General features: G+C 36.0%; 1 protein-coding gene across 4 annotated transcripts in view; it reads left to right on the top strand.

The window, feature by feature from the left end:
* The window catches only part of RABGAP1L (RAB GTPase activating protein 1 like), a 280,747-nt gene that overhangs the window by 28,036 nt on the left and 232,372 nt on the right, over positions 1–20,339 (top strand). For all 4 annotated transcript variants that reach the window (XR_003398896.1, XM_026853549.1, XM_026853550.1 and 1 more), the window contains 6 exons: positions 10,636–10,803; positions 12,053–12,245; positions 14,057–14,267; positions 16,110–16,284; positions 17,066–17,226; positions 18,043–18,153. Coding sequence is in view for 3 of the 4 variants with exons in the window: in XM_026853549.1 (XP_026709350.1) it covers positions 10,669–10,803; positions 12,053–12,245; positions 14,057–14,267; positions 16,110–16,284; positions 17,066–17,226; positions 18,043–18,153 (986 nt within the window). In the remaining variant the exon portion in view is untranslated. The remainder of the gene's footprint in view (positions 1–10,635; positions 10,804–12,052; positions 12,246–14,056; positions 14,268–16,109; positions 16,285–17,065; positions 17,227–18,042; positions 18,154–20,339) is intronic.

Raw genomic sequence — 20,339 nt, 5'->3', positions numbered from 1 at the left:
CCCCTACTTGATTATACAGCTTTTTGAAGGATACTTCCTTCAAGTCAAGTAAATTTTTGCCAGAATTATAAAATGTTCTTAATGGTTTATTAAGTGAATGAGCAGGCTTTTGTATGGGAGTTAGTTGGGGTTTTTTCATACTGCCTTTCAAAGGAGTAGTTCTTCCCTGAATTACAGAGTGGATTTGAAATAATTTGATTAGTAAAGTTGGTCACACTGAGAAATCTTCACAAAGAACACACCGTAATTTAAAAAATCTATTTCATTTAAGGAAGATATGCGTTGTTCCTTGGTATGTGTCTTTCAGAAACATTAATATACACATTTCATACCAGTTCCTAGAAGAGTTTAGGTGCTCTGGAAAACTTATAATGGTGATCTGCATGTTGAGGCCAAACCTTGTTTTTTCTCCTCCTGATCAATGACATGAGCAGATTGTTTTGATTCTTCAGACTTTAAATGGAAAAAGCAGATAGTGAAGGCAAGCCTTTTAAATTTTTTTTATTCTAATGTGATTAGGGGGGATAGACTGGTGTATTAGTACCAGGTGCATACTGACTTGTTCTTACTAATGGAAGATAATCTTTCTGTTAAGGAAACAGTTTTATTGTCTTTTATTTCTATTCTCCATTTTCTAAAACCTATCAAGGCCTTTGAAATTAGCAGTTGAGCTGCACTGCGGAATATATTTATAAGAACTTGCCCTAGAAACGTGGGATGCTGGTAGATTAGTTCTGGCATGCAGAGGGCATTAAGAATTTGCTGGTCAAAAAATATTAGTATGTTAGTTGAATGAGTACACTTCATGACATTTAGGACTAAGAGAGGCAAGAGTTACAAAGCCAAAGCTATTTTGTGTGACTTTTAATTGTCATGTACGCCTTTGTATATTTCTCAATTTCAATCGGTTATCTTAACTTTCAGGAGGTTTCACTTTCAGTTAATCTTGGTCTACAAAATAACTGATTCCTCCCTCCATCTTTTCATGTTATATCTAAATATTTAAATCTTCGGTAATGTATGTGGAAGTATTTATTTTAACAAGAAGCTTGGTTTTGTTTCATATTATAAAGGAGATGTTTTTCTTCCTTATAAAGTATAGGGTGCACTGTTGAAACTGTACAATTTTGACAAAAAAGCAGTAGGAGTCTAGATGGCTGTCAAATCAAAACTCATAGTCCTTGCGATTTTGGAAAATCTGTAACTGAATAATACAAAAAAAGTCTGGTGTGGTTATTCATTTATGACTCATGATTGCCTTTGTCAACTACTAGAATGAAAGATTTAAGATTAAGAAAAATATCTAAAGAAAATGAGACATGAAACATTATCTGGTCTGTCCCACAGTGCATTGCTGGACTCACTACAGTTTAACAGTTTTTAAGAAATACTATTAGAAATAGCAGTCTCATTGTCTATGGTTGGTAGTATAAAGCTAGGTTCTGTGGTTAAGAACAAATCATTGTGATTTCAAGTTAAATCTGCAAAATTTAATATTCCCAGAATACATGTTGCAAATCTCAAGATAACAATTGCCATAATTTAACAATTCTGGCTTTGAGGAACAAGGATTTTACTAAGTCTGAAGGTAGTTGGTGCCAGGCAATAAATCACGATTTCTTGTGTGTTTCCCTGATTTCGGAAGTGACACTATAAGGTACTTGTTTGGCAAGGAGAAAGGTTGGCACCCAGGGTCGCTTACTGCATTGTATCATACTGCTGTCCCGTATGGTCTCTTTACATCATGTAATTTTTACTGAAAATAATAGCTTGTGGAGAAAATACCTGGTTGAAATATTCAGTATGTTTAATGGAGAGAGATTGTTCCATTAGCTAAATTAAACCAATGCTGTTATTTTTACTGTTAAGGAATAAACCTTGAAATAATCTCTTTAAAACAATGGTTTTCTTTCCTCTGGAATATAGGTCATTATATTTTTGAGTAAGTGGCCATACAGGTTAGTAAATCGGCTGGTGCTCAGTTTCAGTTTTGAATACTGCTTGCAAGTATTGTGTAGCAATGAAAAAATAATAGGAAACCCAAGTTTGTCAAACTTCAGCTATAAAAAATGAGATACTCTTTGTCACTATTTTATATTTTCCAAAGTTAAAAATTAATTACAGGCTCAGGAAGCTGAAGTGTTTAGTTGATGGCAGGGAAACAGCATTAAGGTGTACTAGAATTGCTTTATTTACATTGTTTGTTTTATCCTTGAGGCAGAATGAGCTACTGCATTTAAGCTAGCTTTGAAATTCTGACAGGCTGTTTTGCCAGAACTTGATGTGTAAGTGGAGGTTTGTTCTTTTGTTGGGTTTTTTTTGGTGTTTGTTTTTTGGTTGGGTTTTATTTTTTTGATACACATGAAGACTGATAACACCTAGAGTAGCAGGAGCCTTCTTATTTACACTTACTTAGAAGCAGTACTTTTTGGAAGGGGATAGGGAGGAGAAAGACTTTTTTAATTTATTTTTTTTTTCTTTTAATGGGCAGAAGATAAAACATATTTCCCTAAATTGGTTAAACACTAATTGGATTAGCTAGCATTGATTATACTTGTAAACAGCATAAATTAATCGGTGTCAGCAAGAGGCATGTATGCTACTGTAATCTGTTCTTCAGATGATGTATTTTATGCCACTGCTGTGTGCGGACAAATCTAGGCCTGAATAATTGTTAAAAAGAATTATCCCAAACCTTATTCTTAACTCAGTTTTGTCTAGGCTTGTCCTCCATGATTCTTATTTGCTCAAACAAAAAAAACCCTCAAGAAAAAAAAAAAAGTATTCAACTTGATGAGAGCCTACCTTTTGTATCTTGCAGTTTACCTGAATAGACTTACACTTATCTGGACAGACATTTCATCTGGTGTTCAAGATGGTTCATGATGCTTCTTCCACCTAATATTTAAATTTTAGGAGTGCAGATCATTGGGTTTGTTTTGTTTTTAAATTTGCTTCTCATCTTCCTTCACTCACACCTTTGGCTTGCAGTGGTTGATGATCTCTGCTGAAGAGGAGAGATAGTGCTTTTCTGTTTGGCTGTAGATGTCAGCCGCTTCCTTGCCTCGATCATACTTGAGTACCAACTGAGTGCCTACTGTTCCTCTAGAAGGAACGTTCCTCTTCACCTTGGTGATTTTAAAGCTGAGGTAAATAAAACCAGTGTTTTCCCCAGAGCAACTACAAACTGAATCTTTGTGATGTTTAAGTGGTTCAGTGACTTACACGTAATCCAGAGATTCAAGTCAGGAAAGATACTTCTTTCCTTTATTATATATAGCTCTGTATTCATAATGTGATGTATTTAAAAAGTGCTAGTTAGAATTTATTTGAGGAGATGTGGATTTTTTTGAAGGAGAGCAGACATTTTCTTGTTTATGTAGTTCTCTCTTGATTCTGTTTCCTTAAATTGTTATTCCTTGGCTATAAGATTGACCTGTAAAAACAGTCTGCCATGCCTCTGTATCTAGGCACCCTGTACAACAGTTAAAAACAGTTTGCCAAAAATGAAAAGAGTAATTATTTGCTCTTGCCTACATAGTAGACTGCTTTCACAGAGGAGAGAGTGTTGACAAAATAAGCCACGTAATTACTTTCTAATTGGGGGTGGTGGTGATGTTTGTTTTTTGGTTTTCTTGGAAAGACTTCTATTCTTAACATTGTTTTCTTGGAAATTAGAAGGATTTTTATATATTTATGTCTTTTAAAATATATACAGCAGTCATCTCTCTGTATTCGGTTAATTTTAATCTTGGGAAACAAAGTAAATGCTTGCTTGCTTGCTTGTTTGTTTGTTTTTCCTAGATGTGCTTTACATAGTTTTTCACCACCAGAGATAAGACAGGGGCAAACAATTTATGGGTAATAAAACAGTAGTTAGTATGGACATAGAGGCTTAGCTTCTTACATAAAGATTACACAAAGAGAAGTTGAGATGAAGGATGCGGCTGTTGTCAGTGAGATTTAAGCAAATTGATTTCATGACACCTAGGATTTTCTTCTGCGTATGTGCCCACTCAGTCAATAGAGAGAAAGGTTTTGGGGAAGACTGATAGCTGTACTGCTTCAACATACAATATAATAAGGAATTTTATAAGGTTGGTTAGTCTTCCACTGAAAAAGCATTGAAAAGGTAAAGCTTTGTGTGTCTGAAGCTTTCTGGGGAAGGTATGCTTCTTGTTAATGTTAGCAAGCACATAGGGGTGAGAGCTTTGTACACCTCATCAAAGTTAACAAGCTCATGGGGCAAGAGCTATGGTCACACATAGTTTTGACACATTTCTTGATGATGTGATCGAGAGATTCAGTTATGTGTGCGTTTGTGTGTGTGTAACTGTCAGTGTCTGTCCAGTTTCCTGTTCCTAAGCAGCAAGTTAGAACATCAGGACATCACTTCAGTAAACTAGAAGTCTGAGTCACACAGCATCTGTGATTTCAAGTTCAGTTAACTTAATGCCCTTTTGGCTGACATGCATTGTATTGTGTAGCTCAAAAAAAGGAATAAATAGTGCTTTCCAGTGTGTATTTGTACTGCAGACATCTGTTAGCAGAAAGTGATTTTTCTGCATAGCTGTACTGGACCTTCCTCTTCAGAAAGGTCCCAGAGATTCCCTTGAGTAACCTCAGTTCTGAAAATAGGTAGAACTTATTTACCAGTATCTTATTTGGGGGTTGAGGTCATCAGGCAAACTATATGGCTTTGAAAGCCTGTCTTTAATACAGGACCTGATCTTGTTTGTCTGATTAAAAAAAAAAAAAGTGTGGATTAGCTTGCTCTTTATTGCCTTCTTTCAAGAAGGCAAGAAGCTTTCTTTTAAAACATTTCTCTTGTTGCTTACTGAAAAATATTAGATCGCCATTTACCTTGCTTGTTGTCTTTCATAGCTTTACATTTTATAAATTTTTGGGGTTTTTGTTGGTTATAATGCTGAAACAAAAGAATTTTTTTTCTGCAAACCAACAATGAACTTGAGCAGTAACTTTGAAATATTTGTTGAACACAAACTATAAACCCCAGAATATCTGCTACCTTCTTCAGAAGACTGATTTGCATAAAAATTGGTATTTAGTTCTGGGGACCAGTTTGATGAGGAAGTTTTTGAATCTAATCAGGTCTGCAAAGCAGCTTCCTTCTGAAAAGTCTGTGGCTCTGTCTTTGATTCTTTTTCTCCTGTGCCTAGTGACTGTGTGTTGCCAGCAGTGTCCTGTCCTGAGCTACTCTGCCCAGCAATCCCATGGACATAACACCACTACCTGGGTACTTAGTTGTGTTCCTGGATGTGATGTGTTTTTGCAAGTCTAGGTTCAATATGAAACACATGGAAGAGTTAGGGAGTGAAATAAATAGGAACATTTCTGTTCTGTGTCTCTGATTCTGTGCTGAATCCACCTGGGTCTTTAGGGTTTGCTGTTCTCCAGCTTCTCTCTCTTCAGCCACTTATGCTACTTTATAAAGGGAGCTGTAGTGAACCTGGGATGCCTTTCTGGAATGAAGTGGGGAAGCTGCTAGGTTTCGGCCTCCTGAAGCTTAGTACTGTACATGTGTGTAGTAAGTTCTGGTCGCTGGCCCCAAAACACCTATATTCCAAGTAGCATGGCTTAGGTAGCTTTTATCTGGGACTTTGTATAAGCAAAACACTGGGAACTGAAGTGCAGCAGAGAGACAGTGATTTGACCAAAACTACACAATAAACCTCACAGAGAAAAGCAACAGCTATTCTTCAGTTGTTGTCGTATCCCTACAGTTTAAGGTATTTTTCTGATCGAGATCCACCCTCTTGATCCTTTTTAAAACTACGTACAGAGTATCTCCAAAATACTTTGGTCTGAAAATGTTTGTTGGAAAGCTTTTTATGAAATTGTTACTTTTAAAAAATGTTAATACTTTTATCATATTAGGTTTTATTTATCTGAGTTTAAGAAAAATTTCCTCCTGTGTATTTGTTGCTGGGTTTCTGAATTTTTTTTCTGTGTGGTGTTGCTCATCAAAACGTGGAGGAAAAATAATTTCTCTATAGCAAAGAGCATGATTGTTCAAGATAATTCTTTTGTAGATGTTACTTCCTGTCGTAGTTAGTACATACTTCCCATTGTTTCTTACTGTGAAGAGAACTTTGAAAGCACAATTTGTTGTCGCCTTTCTGAAGACATTGTTGGAAGAGCAGTTCTGGCTCTTAGCTCTGGTGATTTGGGAAGTTACCATCTGGTCTGAGGTGTCAACCCTTGGAGCAGTGTTGGCAGAACAGAAGGTGTATTTGCACCTTGGCCACATTTTTGTTGTTCATTTGGCACTAAACTGCACTAGCAGCTTAAGCTGCTGGCCTTCATGCAGAAGTAGTTGAGGTGCACTACATTCGCTGACTTCCCTGTCCCTGACTGTCAGCTCCTCTCTGCTGGTTACTGCCCTCTCAGTAATTTTAAACTGATAGAGCAAATGCTGAACCTCTTTGATCATTATTGTGAGACAGCATTCAATTCCAGGATTGTCTGCTGCTAACTTCAGGGAGTAAATTTAACATGATTGTAGACTGTACAACTGCCTATATGTTCTGACTAATGCAATCAAGCATAAATTCTTACATTCTTAACTTCCAGCTTTTCATCAGAAAGGGTGACCAAAAATATGCGACTTAAGAGTTTAGTAGTAGGGCTCTGTTCTCAGATTTTGTACGTGTCTAATAGGTGACACTGTCATTTGTTCTTTACCTTTTGTAGGAAAAAGGGGGGTTCAAGTGTATAAGTCAGTAATGAGTAAAAAAAAGGAGTAAGTCCTCAATAGGACTAAAGCTAACTACAAAAGGGAAATGACATAACCATCTACTGACTGGAGGTGACTGGAAAGTCCAGAATCAACATGTCTCTCTTCTTGTTACTAAAGAATAAAAAAAATGCTTCTGATGTTCTACTCCTTCCCTTCCCCAAATAACTTTAATACATGTTTTTTTCAGAGAGGCTTTTATTCTTTTTACTGCTTTTCCTCAGAAGTGCTTAGCTGAAGTATTAGATCATGTGCCTTTATAATGTAAAAATAGAAACTTTTTCCTTCTAAGTAGCTTACTACTTAAGATGGTGTAAATTCCCATAATCTTTGTGAGACAGTTATATTCTTAAACTCTGATGTGAACTTTACTCAGGTTGTATAATTTGAAAAATGTCTTGATCATGATTTTTGTTTCATAGTTTGTCTCTGGCATTAAAAACTATTTTTCATCAAAGAGTGATTGTAAAATATAAGCTTTTGCTTTCTAAATAGCATGTGACTAGAATGGAAGGAGAAATGAACAGTCCATTCACTATGAGATTTTCAGTTTTAGTGCACACATTTTCCATAAATGACCTAGAGCGCTGCTGTTAATTGTCATATGACAAGTTCTTTAGCATGGCCATGAAGAAGTTCTAGCAGCAGACAAGCAGTTTGTAGACTGTTCTTGTAACAAACAGTAAGTGTGTGAGCTTGAGAGGGTAGAACTGTATTCTTCCGGTTGAGGCATTTACTTCCTGAAAGTCTGACCTGTTTGTGTTCATGTTTTACTACTAAACTGAAACTAATGTGACTTTGTTTTGACTGAAATGGGATAGATGGCATTCACGTGAGTAACAATGATGGCAGGGTGGAGCAGGCTTTAATGAAAAGCTGGAATTAGGGGTTCTGGGGTAGTAATTTAATCAACTAACAGAGTTGTGTATGGAAAAAGGTATGCATCTGCACTCAGTGTGGTGGTTTAAACTGATTGTAAAGACAAGCTTGGAGTACAGTCTTAAGGACATTAAAGGTCTTGCAACTCAAATGTGATTGCAAGAGTGTCTATGGTATGGTTTTAAGTATCTGATCTGAATGAGAAGCTCCTTGCAGTTATCTAATATTTATAATATTTCCTTTGTCTTTCAGATTGAAATTTAGGAAGTAGGAATTCTCTTAAGCTGCCTTTATTCACACAGGGCAAGAACAAATATTTTGTACATCGATATGCTTTTCCTGTTGCATTATCATTATTTTATTTGGCTTTGCAGTTGCTGTATTTTCACTGGTTTTGTTATTAAAATATTTCTACAAAATCTTCCTAGTACACAGTGTGCCTGTCAGTTCCTACTTTGTTGCAGAAAGAACTGATGACAGCTAATGTTAGCAGCTTACCTTTGTCTTTCATAATTAATATAGTAGAATCACGTTATATTGAAATTTTTGTGTTACTGTCTCATAAGTAAGCACAAAAGGTAAACTTAAATAGACTAAACCACACAAAAAATGGCAAAATAGCATATTTTGTGATCCCTCCTTTCTGCATATGTACTAGAAGTAGTGGTGAGGCTTCATCTTTGTCATCTTCATTAAGTCCAGCAATAGTAGGTATGGGGTGGGAGGGGGAGAGGCTTCTGGTAGCCTAGGTCTTTGCTTCTGATGTGACTGACAGTCATCCTCTGCTGTTTTCTCCAGTGGTGGTGTAACTGCAGAGCTAATGATTACTCAGGATATGCTGTATTTGGGGAGCATAATTTTATGTCCTTTCATTGCTTTTGAAGAGTTCTGTAATAGTGGACCTTCACTTTTATATTGAGGATTTATTTGTAACTAATATTCATTTTGACCTAGGCAAATAATACACAAGGTCTTCAGCAACATTTTTACAACATGGTATTTGTTAAAAAATACATGAAGCTAATAAACTGTTTGTAACATACTTAAAATCTTGTATATTAAAACTTTGTCTTTCTGTTACCAGAAAGAACTTTAAAGCAACGATGCTTTAAAAGGAACGAAAATTTATTCCAGGGGTGAATCCATTACCTAGGCTTGGGTGGAGCTCAGATCACGTCATCTGTCTGAAAAAATATTCATGCTTAGTCTGGAGCTGTGAAAGACAGCCAAGAGTGCTAAACTGCTAATCCAAATTAGTAATCTATCTGAATATTATAGCTGTTGTTTAGTGGCTTTTTTATAATGTACAGCATATAAATTTGTTTGAGGATTCACAAGTCATTTATCTGAAGAACTTGAGTTCTTTAGTTATTCTGGGATTTCTACATAAAATGCCTTCACTGGGTTGATGGGTAAAATTGTGTCTGGGTTAGGGAGAGCAAAAATCTGCTTGCAGAATTGCATGTATGAATGGTTATGACGAGCCAAGTCTTTGAGAGAGCAAAAGCATGTTGACTGTAGTTTCAAAAGTGATAGAAAATATTTTTGTATGGAAATTAGTCTAGTTCCTACACTTGTTTTTTGGTCCAAAGTTGCTAAACTGCCTCTTGTGGCTAGGATGTTAAGTAATGCCCGTTCAGGATGGTGGAGAACATGTGTGTTTCTTTTTTTTTTTAAGTGCTGTCTTGGAGGTTCCCTAAAGCTAGACCTATATTTGCATTCTTTTCTTGATCGCTTGGTGTTTTGGAGCTGTAACTGAGAAGCAAGTGTGGCACAGGTCTGTGCCTTGGTACTGCTGTGGAAGGCGATGTGAAGCTAAACCTCTCATTGTTCACCAGTTGCAACAGACCTTTGGTTCAGCTACCCTTCTTGGGGTGCTTCCCAGCCTTGCAAAGCCAACAATAGCAGTTTGTTTCCCCCTGTGCTATATGTGACTCTTAAAAACTCTGATTCTTAAGCACAGTAAACCCCAGCACTTCACCAGAGTAGTGTTTTTCAGGAAACTGAAATGAAAATTGACCATATCTGGAAGTGTATACTATTTATAAAGTCTATCTGAAAATATATCTTCTCTTTTTTAACACAGAAAATATGAAAACATAGATCCATTTAAAATATAAAGTCTAATACACAATGTTCTTCATTCTAGCTCTTCATTCCCTAAGGAATCAGGGAAGACATTCTGAATTAACATAGATGATGCTGTCTTTATTTGGTGGGTACCTACAGTAGGTGTCCCCATTCTGAAGTATGGTTCTGTATTTTTATATGAACTTGTATAGGCTGATGATTATTTTGCCTTTTTTCCCTAGATTTGTTTTTTGCTGTGCAGACAAGGGAAAACTTGTTCTCAGTTTCCATAATACTTATAGATTTGTTGGGGCTGTTTTGTTTTTTTTTTTGTGTGTGTGTGTTTTGTTTTTTTTTTAAGTTGTGTGGTTAATTTTAACTCTGTTGCAGGTGGTTTCAGAGAAATTTGATGAGAAGGATGTGATTGTGGATTAGTAACACCTCTGACTTCACTATCTATAGATATAAAGAATAATAAAAACATAACATAATTGATTGCTAAATACGTTTTCATGTAGAAAGCACATACTTTGATATGCAGTTTTTGGAAAATTAATCCTCAGGTGTGTGACACTCTGGGTAAGAAATATACCTGTATAAGAGAGAACAAAGGCATGAATTAGGGAGGTAGAGGAAGCAGACTCTGGAAGATTAAAAATAGGGAAGTGGAAATTCCAAGGTGAACTTCCTCATGTGTTATCTATATACATAGGTTATAGCCACTGCTGTTAGATTATAAGATTTTTAGACACACACCTTAAAAATCATACTTGATATTTAAAAAAAGATTCCTTATACCAATGAAATGAGAGATTAGGAATATATACATTCATATAACTGTAATATTCCACAATAACTTCACAAAACACCTGTGAACATACTGTTTACAGCTTCAAAACTAGTTATTTAATGTTTTTCCTTCTTGTTAGGTTCTCGTGGCAGGAGGAGAATACTGACCTGAGATGGATATCAAAACATCATTTAGCAAAGCCAGTAGGGTTCCTGAAAATGTATCCACGTTAATTAATGAAGAATTTGTCTTGGTTCATCAGCAATCTGAGGACACCCCTGGAAAAGATGAAAAACCTCAGCTAAAGGTTTGCTTTTGCTTTATTTTAAATGTGTAGTAGGATTTGTATTGATAAAAAGATTACAACTTCTTTTGAATATTTAATTAAAGATATTGTGTGTGCTTGAGGAGACTCTTAGACTGTACTTTTTGTCCTTGCTTATTACCAATGAAATTAACATCTCAAATTAAGCAAACCTGTCCAAAAGTGCCAGTTTGGTTTTTCTTTTGATAACTTATTCAGGGGTCAGCTTTGTTAGTATTCTGAGGATTTATATTTTAGTAAAGGACTCAAAAGTTCTTTTCAAAGAATGAATTTCAGATTAAAGCTTGGGGAGTATTCTTTATTTAGGGATCAGAGACTCTGAATGTTATCTTAAAAGCACATAATTAGTCTGCATAGGAATAGACGACAGAGGGTCTTAGTTTTTAGTTTTTAATTTAGTTTTCCTGCTTAGTGCTACTTTAGGCATGACTAAGACCTTTTCTGAAAGCTTTCTACCTCTAAATAGCTGAATATTTTAGCATTTAGGTGACAGCTGATTGGTTAATTTCCCCACTTGAGTTTCAGTAGCTGATTTACTGGTTTTGGTCCGCTTGGAACAATAGGAATTTGTTCCTCCTGAAATGGCAGTAAGTACTTTGTCTTTGCATAACTGTTGTTTGGCAGTTATTTACAACCAGTGATTTCTGTCTGTATTAAACACTAGGTGCTTCTTTAGTAATTATATCTGGAAAGAGGCAGGTGATCTGGAGGTAGAATCTGTGATACAACTGTATTCTTGACCATGGGATTTCTTTGGTCTGAAAAGCCAGTATTTGTGAAAGTCTGTATTTTTTTTTGTTACCTAGGGAATGTGTCTTGCCATTTTTTTGCCATTTCCTTAGACTTGCACCCCTCTTATATGTGGGACAATTGATGAAACAGCTAAAATGGATTGGATGTGACTAAGAAAGTATGATTTTCTTTGAGACTAATCTATAGTAAAGTCTGTTGATCTTTGCTCTGAATGGAGGATCTAAACACACAAACCAGTTACTTTAAGAGAGATCTGTAGTTTTTAGAGGATGGTTGTTGGATTAGCAGTGAGAATATGTGCATTATAAGTAATGGGAGGAATGTTGGATTATATTTGATTTAATTTTGTTAATTCTTAGTATGTTGTATTGTTCAGCAAAGTTTCTGAACTTTTGCAATGAGTAAGGCTATGTTAGAAAAATAGTAGTGAAAGTAAAACTACAAGTACCTTTAAAAAAATATCATCTCCTGCTTACAGGTATGTTCAGATGGAGATGATCAGCTGGAAAAGGCAATGGAAGAGATACTGAGGGATTCTGAAAAAGACCAGAACAATTTCACTGCTCTCCAAGAACGTTCTCATGATGCAAGCAGCCAGGCAGCTGCAGATGGGTCAGCAGCTCAAACAAATCAGCCATCTTTGCACCTTGTTTTAGACCCTTCTACTACAGGTATTGCTGAAGTGCTTTCCCCCTGAATCATATATGGCAGGTTTTTTCTTTATGCAGTTTCAAGTTAACCTTAAAATTAACTTGAACTAAAATTAACCTTAAAATTTCTGGAACTTAATTCCAAAATTATACTGGAGAATACCCTGGGGCCTCCTCTCCTTTTCTGATTAGTTGAGGATTATAGACAGGAATAGATGATCATTGGATTGATACCCTGTGCTGCTCTGTTTTGTTCAAGATAACTTTAATTTTGCCTCAAGCCCTAGAAGAGTTAGGACTAAGTATCATGCTGAATGGACTACAGTTGAGGTAAAGATGTTACTGATGGAGTATGAGAACTTTCAGGACATTGTTCATTGACAGTACTACCTGCAAATGAAATATACCCTGAGCAAACTGATGAACTTTTCAGCTCTGGTGCTATGACCAGGTATCAGTAAAGACAGCTTTAGATTTCATATTTACTAGGCATGATTGTGGTACTTTTCTGGTATTTGAAGTTATGGTGAAAAAAGGAGGACTGAAAGCTTTTTATATAAACTATATTGTGTATATTTATTATGTAAAATATAATATACCTTTTTCTTAGGAATACAAGGCTGTGGCCATGTCTGTGGGCCTTGAATTAGAATTCTTTTTCCCTTGGTAGTATGCGGAGCACTTCTGTGGTGTTGTATCAGATAATTCCCATAGCATCTGTTTGGGAAGTTAAAAAAAAAGTTTTTGTGGTGGAATAAGATAGGCAATTTATGCATAATGGAAACGCCTTTCTTTTAATTACATGTATGCTGCATTTTTGAAGAAACTTACCATACTGGCTCCCTGTTTGACGTGCTTCCAACTGAACACAACCCTTAGCATGAACGATCAAATAAATACTTGTAGATACATTCCTCCCCCCCAAGGAATAATTCAATTTCACAACCTGTATGATTTAACTATTAGGAAATATTAGTCATGGTAATAAGAAATAGAAACAATGGGGCAGATCGCATAGAGAGGCTTGGAATGTCCCTCTTTGGAGATACCAAACTGAGCTGGACAAGGCCTGGAGTAACCTGATCCAGTTTTGAAACTAGCCCTAATCTAACCTGATCTATCTTTGAGCTTGAGTAAAAGCTAGATGACCCTTAGAGGACTTTTCCAACCTAGATTACTTAGAGTCCGTACTTAACAAATTATTTTTCCACCTCTTCTGTCATTTCTCAAATATCAAAATGCCTTAAAAAACCCACCAGAAATCACCAATAACAACAAAACTCCCCAAAACTCCCTCAAGGTCATCCATGTCCATAGTAGTGTGACAGTGGAAAAAGAGCACTTCTCTTCTGCTGAGTAGAGGACTAAACAGATACCATTTTTCTTTTCTCCAGCTCCCTGATGGTTTCATGCAGTTAATATAGCTATCCCGGGAATGTGAGCCACATCTAGTAATTCTATGCAAACTGCAAAGACATGGGAGAGAAGAGAATTAGAGGCATCTTTATGCAAAATGATGAATAGGAATTAGGAGGAAGTATAAGCAAACTAAAGAAAATAACATCTGGGGGATGGACCTTAAAGAAAAATTGTGTTCTAGTGCTTCTAAAAAAAAATCAAAAGGCCATTTCTACCTATGCCATACTTGGAAACACGCATCAGAATAGACTTAATATTAAGGTGCCAAATGGAGTTCTTGCTATTGGAGCTGGACTTTTGACTCCCCATATCCATTTTCAGAAAAAGTGGGAGATTTTGCTGTGGAACTCATTCAGAAAACAATCTGTAAAAATAAAAGAAAATGGTTAAAGAAGTGGTTTCTTCATTTTCAGAAATCTCTGCGCCAAGACCATCTTCTCCCAGTGAACCCCTGGAAGAGGACAGCGTTCTGTTTAACAAACTGACTTATTTAGGTTGCACAAAGGTGTCTGCCCCTCGAAATGAGCCGGAAGCTCTACATGCCATGGCAAACATGAAATCCTCAAGTCAAGCCCCTTTACCTGTAACACTTTACGTTCCAAACATTCCGGAAGGCTATGTAAGGTAACATACAAGCATTTATTTTGTTACAGACACATAAAAGGTGAATTCTGATTTTGTTACTCACAAAGCAGAATTGCTAGATTTGTGCCTAAAGTTCTTGCTGAAGAGTTATTTTTGAGAAATTCCTCTGAAGCAACAAAATGCGTGCTCAAATGTAACATGCAGTGCATATCTGGTGGTTGCGGTGGCTGTACAGTGTCAACAAAAGCGTAGCTTTGCATCTTTGTTCAAATGTGATAAGAGATATACTGGAAAGGGAGAGCTGATAATGCTTGTTTTCTCCCAACCTCTCTAGTCTGTAATCACTCCAAAGTAAGTACATTGAGACAGTAGTAGTCCTGCTGGCCTTGAGTTAGCTGAAGAAGTTTCAAGTTTAGACTCTTCCATGTATGTTAAGGACTTGAGATGCTAGTCTCTGTTTCCAGACATTGCTGTGTGAAAGCCAGGTCTCACCTATGTCTACCTCATGATGCATATGCTGATGGTCTTTAGATACTAGCAAACACTTGAGAGAGTCAAGGGTTCTTAATCAGGGTGCACACCTGTAGCAGTCTTACATCCAGAAGTAGGGAGAATCTCTGGTCAAGATTTTTATTTTTACTTTTAAACTCTGATAGGAAGATATCTGAAGGATATGGTTAGATTTCCTTCCTTCCCTGTGCTTTGCCTATGTATTGACTGTCATCTTGCACAGAAAGACAGAAGGACCTTCAAGCATATATATTATTTTCTCCCATTTTGCTCTTTAAACTCAGTTTGAGATTTTGTTTGATGTTATGGCAGTATTTAATTTGAATTAGGAAATTGCACTGTGTACTTTTATGATGGCAACTGTCACATAGACATGAAATGTTAGGTGTGCTTGTACCTGTTTTTGTAGCCATTGTGGCCATTCAACAAGGTGGTTTTGCAAGTGAAACTGCAGGTTCCTTCGATCATTAGCTGCAGAGGACTGCCTAAGAATCTGCATAGAACTGTAAAGATGAATCCATGTGTGACATAATACACTCCATCAAAGTTCAAGTGAGACCAGTGTCATCTTTGAGGAGTGTTTCCATTCCTGGTATCTGAACACTTGTCACGTGAGGTTCCATGTAGCATGTCCCACCAGTATTACAGTATACCAAATCCTCTCTGAGCTTTTCTTGCTTTTAGAAGATTAGCTCTTTGTTTTTATTGTTACAGACTTGCAATTCTGTCCAGGTAGCTGTTTATTCACCCTTCATGTGAGTGTGCATATGAACAAGTAACAAAAAGACAGAGGAGAACTGTGTAGCTCTAACTATTATTCTTTAAAACTCACTTTCTAGTAGCCCATTCTGAGACGACCACCTCTGTTGTCGTCTTTAAAGTTTCTGAAATATTCTTTGGGTTCTAAATTTGAGAGAAATTAAAAATTTTGTATGAGCTCTTAGATCTGGGATTAATATTCACCTGAACACGGCAGCAAGCGTTTGTGAAGCTATATAGTCCTGTAGATTCTGAATAAATAATGTTTTCTTAAACAGAGATTTAAATTAATTTATAACGTTGAATTTTCTTTGGTGTTTGTATGCAAATTGCATTTTCATGTTGCTGTGGTTTCTACATTTCTACTCTCTGTGTTTTTCATGAACAATTGCAGAGCAATGGTCATTGTTATTGCATGATATAGAGGTACTATATTTGTCTAAATTATGGAGAATAAAATAAAGTAAGATAATGTAACAACCAAAACCATTTACATCTTAAATTTGGGAAGCCTCACACTTCTGTTTATCTAATTGCAGAAAAGCCCTTCAGCTAGGCCTGTTTTTTTTACTGACTTACTTCCTTGATCTTCCCTGTTCCCTTCCTTGCCAGAATAATAGATCAATCTAGCAATGTGGAGATAGCCTCTTTTCCAATCTATAAGGTATTGTTCTGTGTGCGTGGACAAAATGGGACTTCAGAGAGTGACTGTTTTGCATTTACTGAAAGCAGCTGTGGAACAGAAGAGTTCCAAATCCATGTTTTCTCCTGTGAGATTAAAGAGGCAGTAAGTATCAAATGTTGTACAGTGATTGGTAAAGAGGATACAAGCTGTATTTTAAGAAGTTATTCCAGATGTGAAAATTGTATATAGTGCTCTGAAAAATATGTTAACAAGTTATATAAAGAGTTTCACAGAACATGCAGCTTGTCATATGTGAATATTAATATAACTTATTTTTTCTATTAGTATTTCAATAAAATTCCAAAGTGCACTGTAATGGGAAGATTTAGAAAGCCTAAGTTTAAGACTTAAGTGTTCTTTTTTTCAGGCCTCATTTGAGTAGGTTTCAGACTAAAGTAGTGTAGACCTTGTGACTTACAAAGAATAATTTTACAGTACTCTGCTCTAGATATTTTGGGAAGAACTATATGATAGTTTGGGAGAAAAGGATTTACTAGGGTGGAAAATAGAGGTTGAAAGAGATCTCCTTGGTTTTTGACATTTGCAAGAACAAGCTGTAAGTTGTGTTGTTAAATACACAACCTGAAAAGTACCTTATTCAGGTCCTCAAGTTGCATTCCTAATCTTGCAATATATATTACATTTTATTACATATTACATGAGCAGTGAATGTGACATGAATGAAAATAGGAGATGTTGTTACTGAATTTGCTTGATTATTAAACACCCAATCCAAATGTTTTGTGTTTTATGAGGCATGCTTTGTGTTCAGTGTAAGAGACAAATGACTGTAATTCTATGACCTTCAAAACCACATCACAATACCCCATTAAAACCACTCTCTTATTTTTGATAAAACTATTAATTCTTTTGCTTTCTGCAGGTCAGCCGAATTTTATATAGTTTCTCAACAGCATTCAAACGTTCTTCCAAACAAGCATCTGATCATGTTAAGGACTTTGTTCTTCCTACTCCAGATAGTGATGTCTATACTTTCAGTGTTTCCTTAGAAATCAAAGAAGATGATGGAAAAGGAAATTTTAGGTAATCTAATTGAAAAGGGAAACGTAGAAATCTATTTGAAAAAAGCATATAGCTACTTGCAGGATTCACTACTACTATGTTGCAGTAAAATTGATTTGGCCTCTTTTCATAAGTAGACTTGTTACAAAAAGGAAGCTATTGCTTTGCTTTTACAATTTCCTTCTCTGTATCTTTTCTGTAAAAAGATTAAAAATCAGGATATGTTTTTCAAATTAGTTTCATTAAAAACATGATATCAGGTAGGATGCTCAAGGCAGGCCTTTGTAAATGGAAAAGACAGTAGGAAGTATGTTAAAAACTTCAGTCAAACCAGTTTTCTTGAGTAAATACAGTCTAGTGGTGTCTTTATTAACTTTTTTAAAAATAAGCTAATGAGTTCCAAATTCATTGAAAATATAGGAAATGTAAACTTCTCTAAGCATTAAAGGGGACAGGGGAGCACAGTATTCTTTGCCTATACAAGATTTTTTGGAATGGAAGAGAGAATTGATAATAAGATTTAATTCTGTGAAAATGTCCTATTTATTATTTGCTTCATAGCCAGTATATAGAATATTTTCTATCATTTTGAAACCCGAAACACCCCATTCATTTTTGGATGTGTTTGTCTGATAAATCCCCCAGAGAACATACTAAGTGTGAGCCTATAGTCTGTTTTTTTCAGTGCTGGTTTATTACCTTGTAAATAAAGGAGGGGGTGGTCTCTCAAATACATTGAGCCATTAACAATTTAAGTGAGCTGCTACTATTTTTTTTCTATTTAACAGTTAATGTTCTATACCTGTGCTAAAGAAACTTGCTTCTTTATTCCCTTAGCCCTGTGCCAAAGGATAGAGAGAAATTATATTTCAAGCTTAAACAGGGAATTGAGAAGAAAGTGGTTATTACGGTTCAGCAACTCTCGAACAAAGAACTGGCCATTGAAAGGTAAGATGCTTATGAAAATAATGCAGGTTAAGTTTTTGAGAGAATAGTGTTTAATGCACTTTTTCCCTGGCTTTGCAACTTTTATGACAGAAAAAATACAATAATAGCACAGGAAGTATTACTGCTCGATACAATTAATTTGTAGGTTCAGTTTCAAATTTCTTTTGAAGTATTTAAGTGATTTTTTTTTTAGGTGATAATAAGAAACATAGCCTGCAGTACTCAAATATTCTTTTTTTTTTTTTCCTTTTGTCTTTTTGAGTATGGTGTTAGGACACTTACAATGTTCAAATCTTTTTGATTTTGCTTTCTGTTGTTTTTAAGTAGTGCAAAAACATGTATTGTAATCCTACATTACCAGCATCTCACTGTTTAGAAAAATAACTGAGTAAGATTGAGCTGTGTTAAACCTCAGAGCATATTAATCTGCTAGATCAAGTTTGGACCAGCCTGGTGGTTAGAAGAAGGAATTTTTTGGTGGAGTCTTCAGGATGAGTAGATTTGTAGTTTTGTTATGATTTTAATGTTTATCTTCAAGTGATGGTGTAGAGCTTGTGTTGTATTTCCTGGAAATTACATGAGTGTGATGGACAGTATAACCTGACCTTTTGTGCAAAGCAGTTGCATGAGAAGTGGACCATGCATCTGAAGAATCACTGTTATTTAATGTGTTCAATAACGGCAGACTCTTGTTAACTACAATGGTAGAAGGTATTGTATTAATTAGGAAATTCCTTCTCAGTAGCTCAATTTTTAAAAACAGCATACACCACCAGATGGCAATCTTACCAAAAGAGTAACAATAGGAGAATTAAATTTTAGTGAAAAGGGAATTCAAGATAAAAGGAGAATCAAGGAAAAAAACCCCACAGCCCTCCAAAACCTGAGATTGCTCTCTTTACTTGCTTTCAAGATCTTATTTTAAAAATGAAGGGAAAATTTTAGACAAGGAATATACTGCAGAATTTTTAAATTGTTATTCTTTTGTGTTGTAAAATTGTACTTTTTGCTAGTCATTTGCTTTAAAAAAATAATCCTATTTTCAGTGTATTTTTAGTTTAAAGAATTTTGGTTTCAGAAATCAGTTAATGAATGATAAACTCTGAATAGCGTTTGATTGTTGGTTCTCCCCCCACTCCCCAGGCCCTGTCTCCAGTGATGTTTAAATATAGTATGCTACCAATCATACAGGAGAGAATACCAAGTGACATAGGTATAGCTTAGGTTAAAGCCTAGACTGGTGTCTTTAGAACTGATGAACAGAATATTGGTTGGTTGCTCGGTAGTACTGGAAACTTAATGATCATGTTACCATGTTAACTTAACACCATCAGCCTTATCTGTGTGTAGCATTTGTATTTCTATAAATAGAAATATATATTTGTGAACAATAATTTCAGTTCTTTTTTTGCAGGTCTGGAAACTAGTTGAACTTAGGCAGAGTAGCACACCTGCACATAGCCACTTGGTAGCCAGCTGTAGATGCAGAAAAGCCAACCTGTCGGAAGTAGCAAGACTGAGGCTCACAGTCTATGCAAGTCAAATTTTGAATCCTGGGTGTGTGGTTCAGCCTCCTTAAATTGGAGGCTGAATGTGTTGACAACTGCGTAAGTCTAGCTCCTCCACAAGTGAGGGTCCTGAACTCATTTGCACTCATTTTGCTCTTTGAACTTAGTGGGAAGAGAAGCCTTGACTCTTCTAGTAGCAGGATGCTGCCAGTCATGATAAGTATCTGCTTCTGTGAGAGGCAGGGGTTACTTGTTCCTGACTCCCACTCTTTTTGAAGCATACTTCCCAAAAATTTTGGCTGGCACCCATCAAAACTTGTGTACATCTGAGAGATGCACAGCAAGAGCTAGGATCTGTGAGCTGTTGTCTTTGAAAAAAACAGATGTTTTGCTTGCCTCTGAATCTTAGCCTTACAGTTTTCTTTAGCAGATGTACCAGAAGCTAGTGACCTCTCTACTATTACAAATTAATAGTCCTCTCAAAGCTATTTCTACCCCAGAACAAAAAGTAATAAGTCAAGTCTACTGTAACATTCTGCCTGGTCTAATTAGTCTCACAGAGAAACCTGCTTGTGTGGTTAAATACAAGCCCTAGCGTTCTAGTTACCTTGGTTGCTTTACATGGTGCTGCATTATGCTATCTAGATAAATCAAACTTGTCATCTACTGTTTTATTTA

The sequence above is a fragment of the Athene cunicularia genome (assembly GCF_003259725.1).
Source record: "Athene cunicularia isolate RWA chromosome 8 unlocalized genomic scaffold, athCun1 chr8_part1, whole genome shotgun sequence".
Taxonomy (NCBI): domain Eukaryota; kingdom Metazoa; phylum Chordata; class Aves; order Strigiformes; family Strigidae; genus Athene; species Athene cunicularia.
Note: the sequence above shows the minus strand (reverse complement) of the source record. Positions and strands in the feature narration are given on the sequence as shown.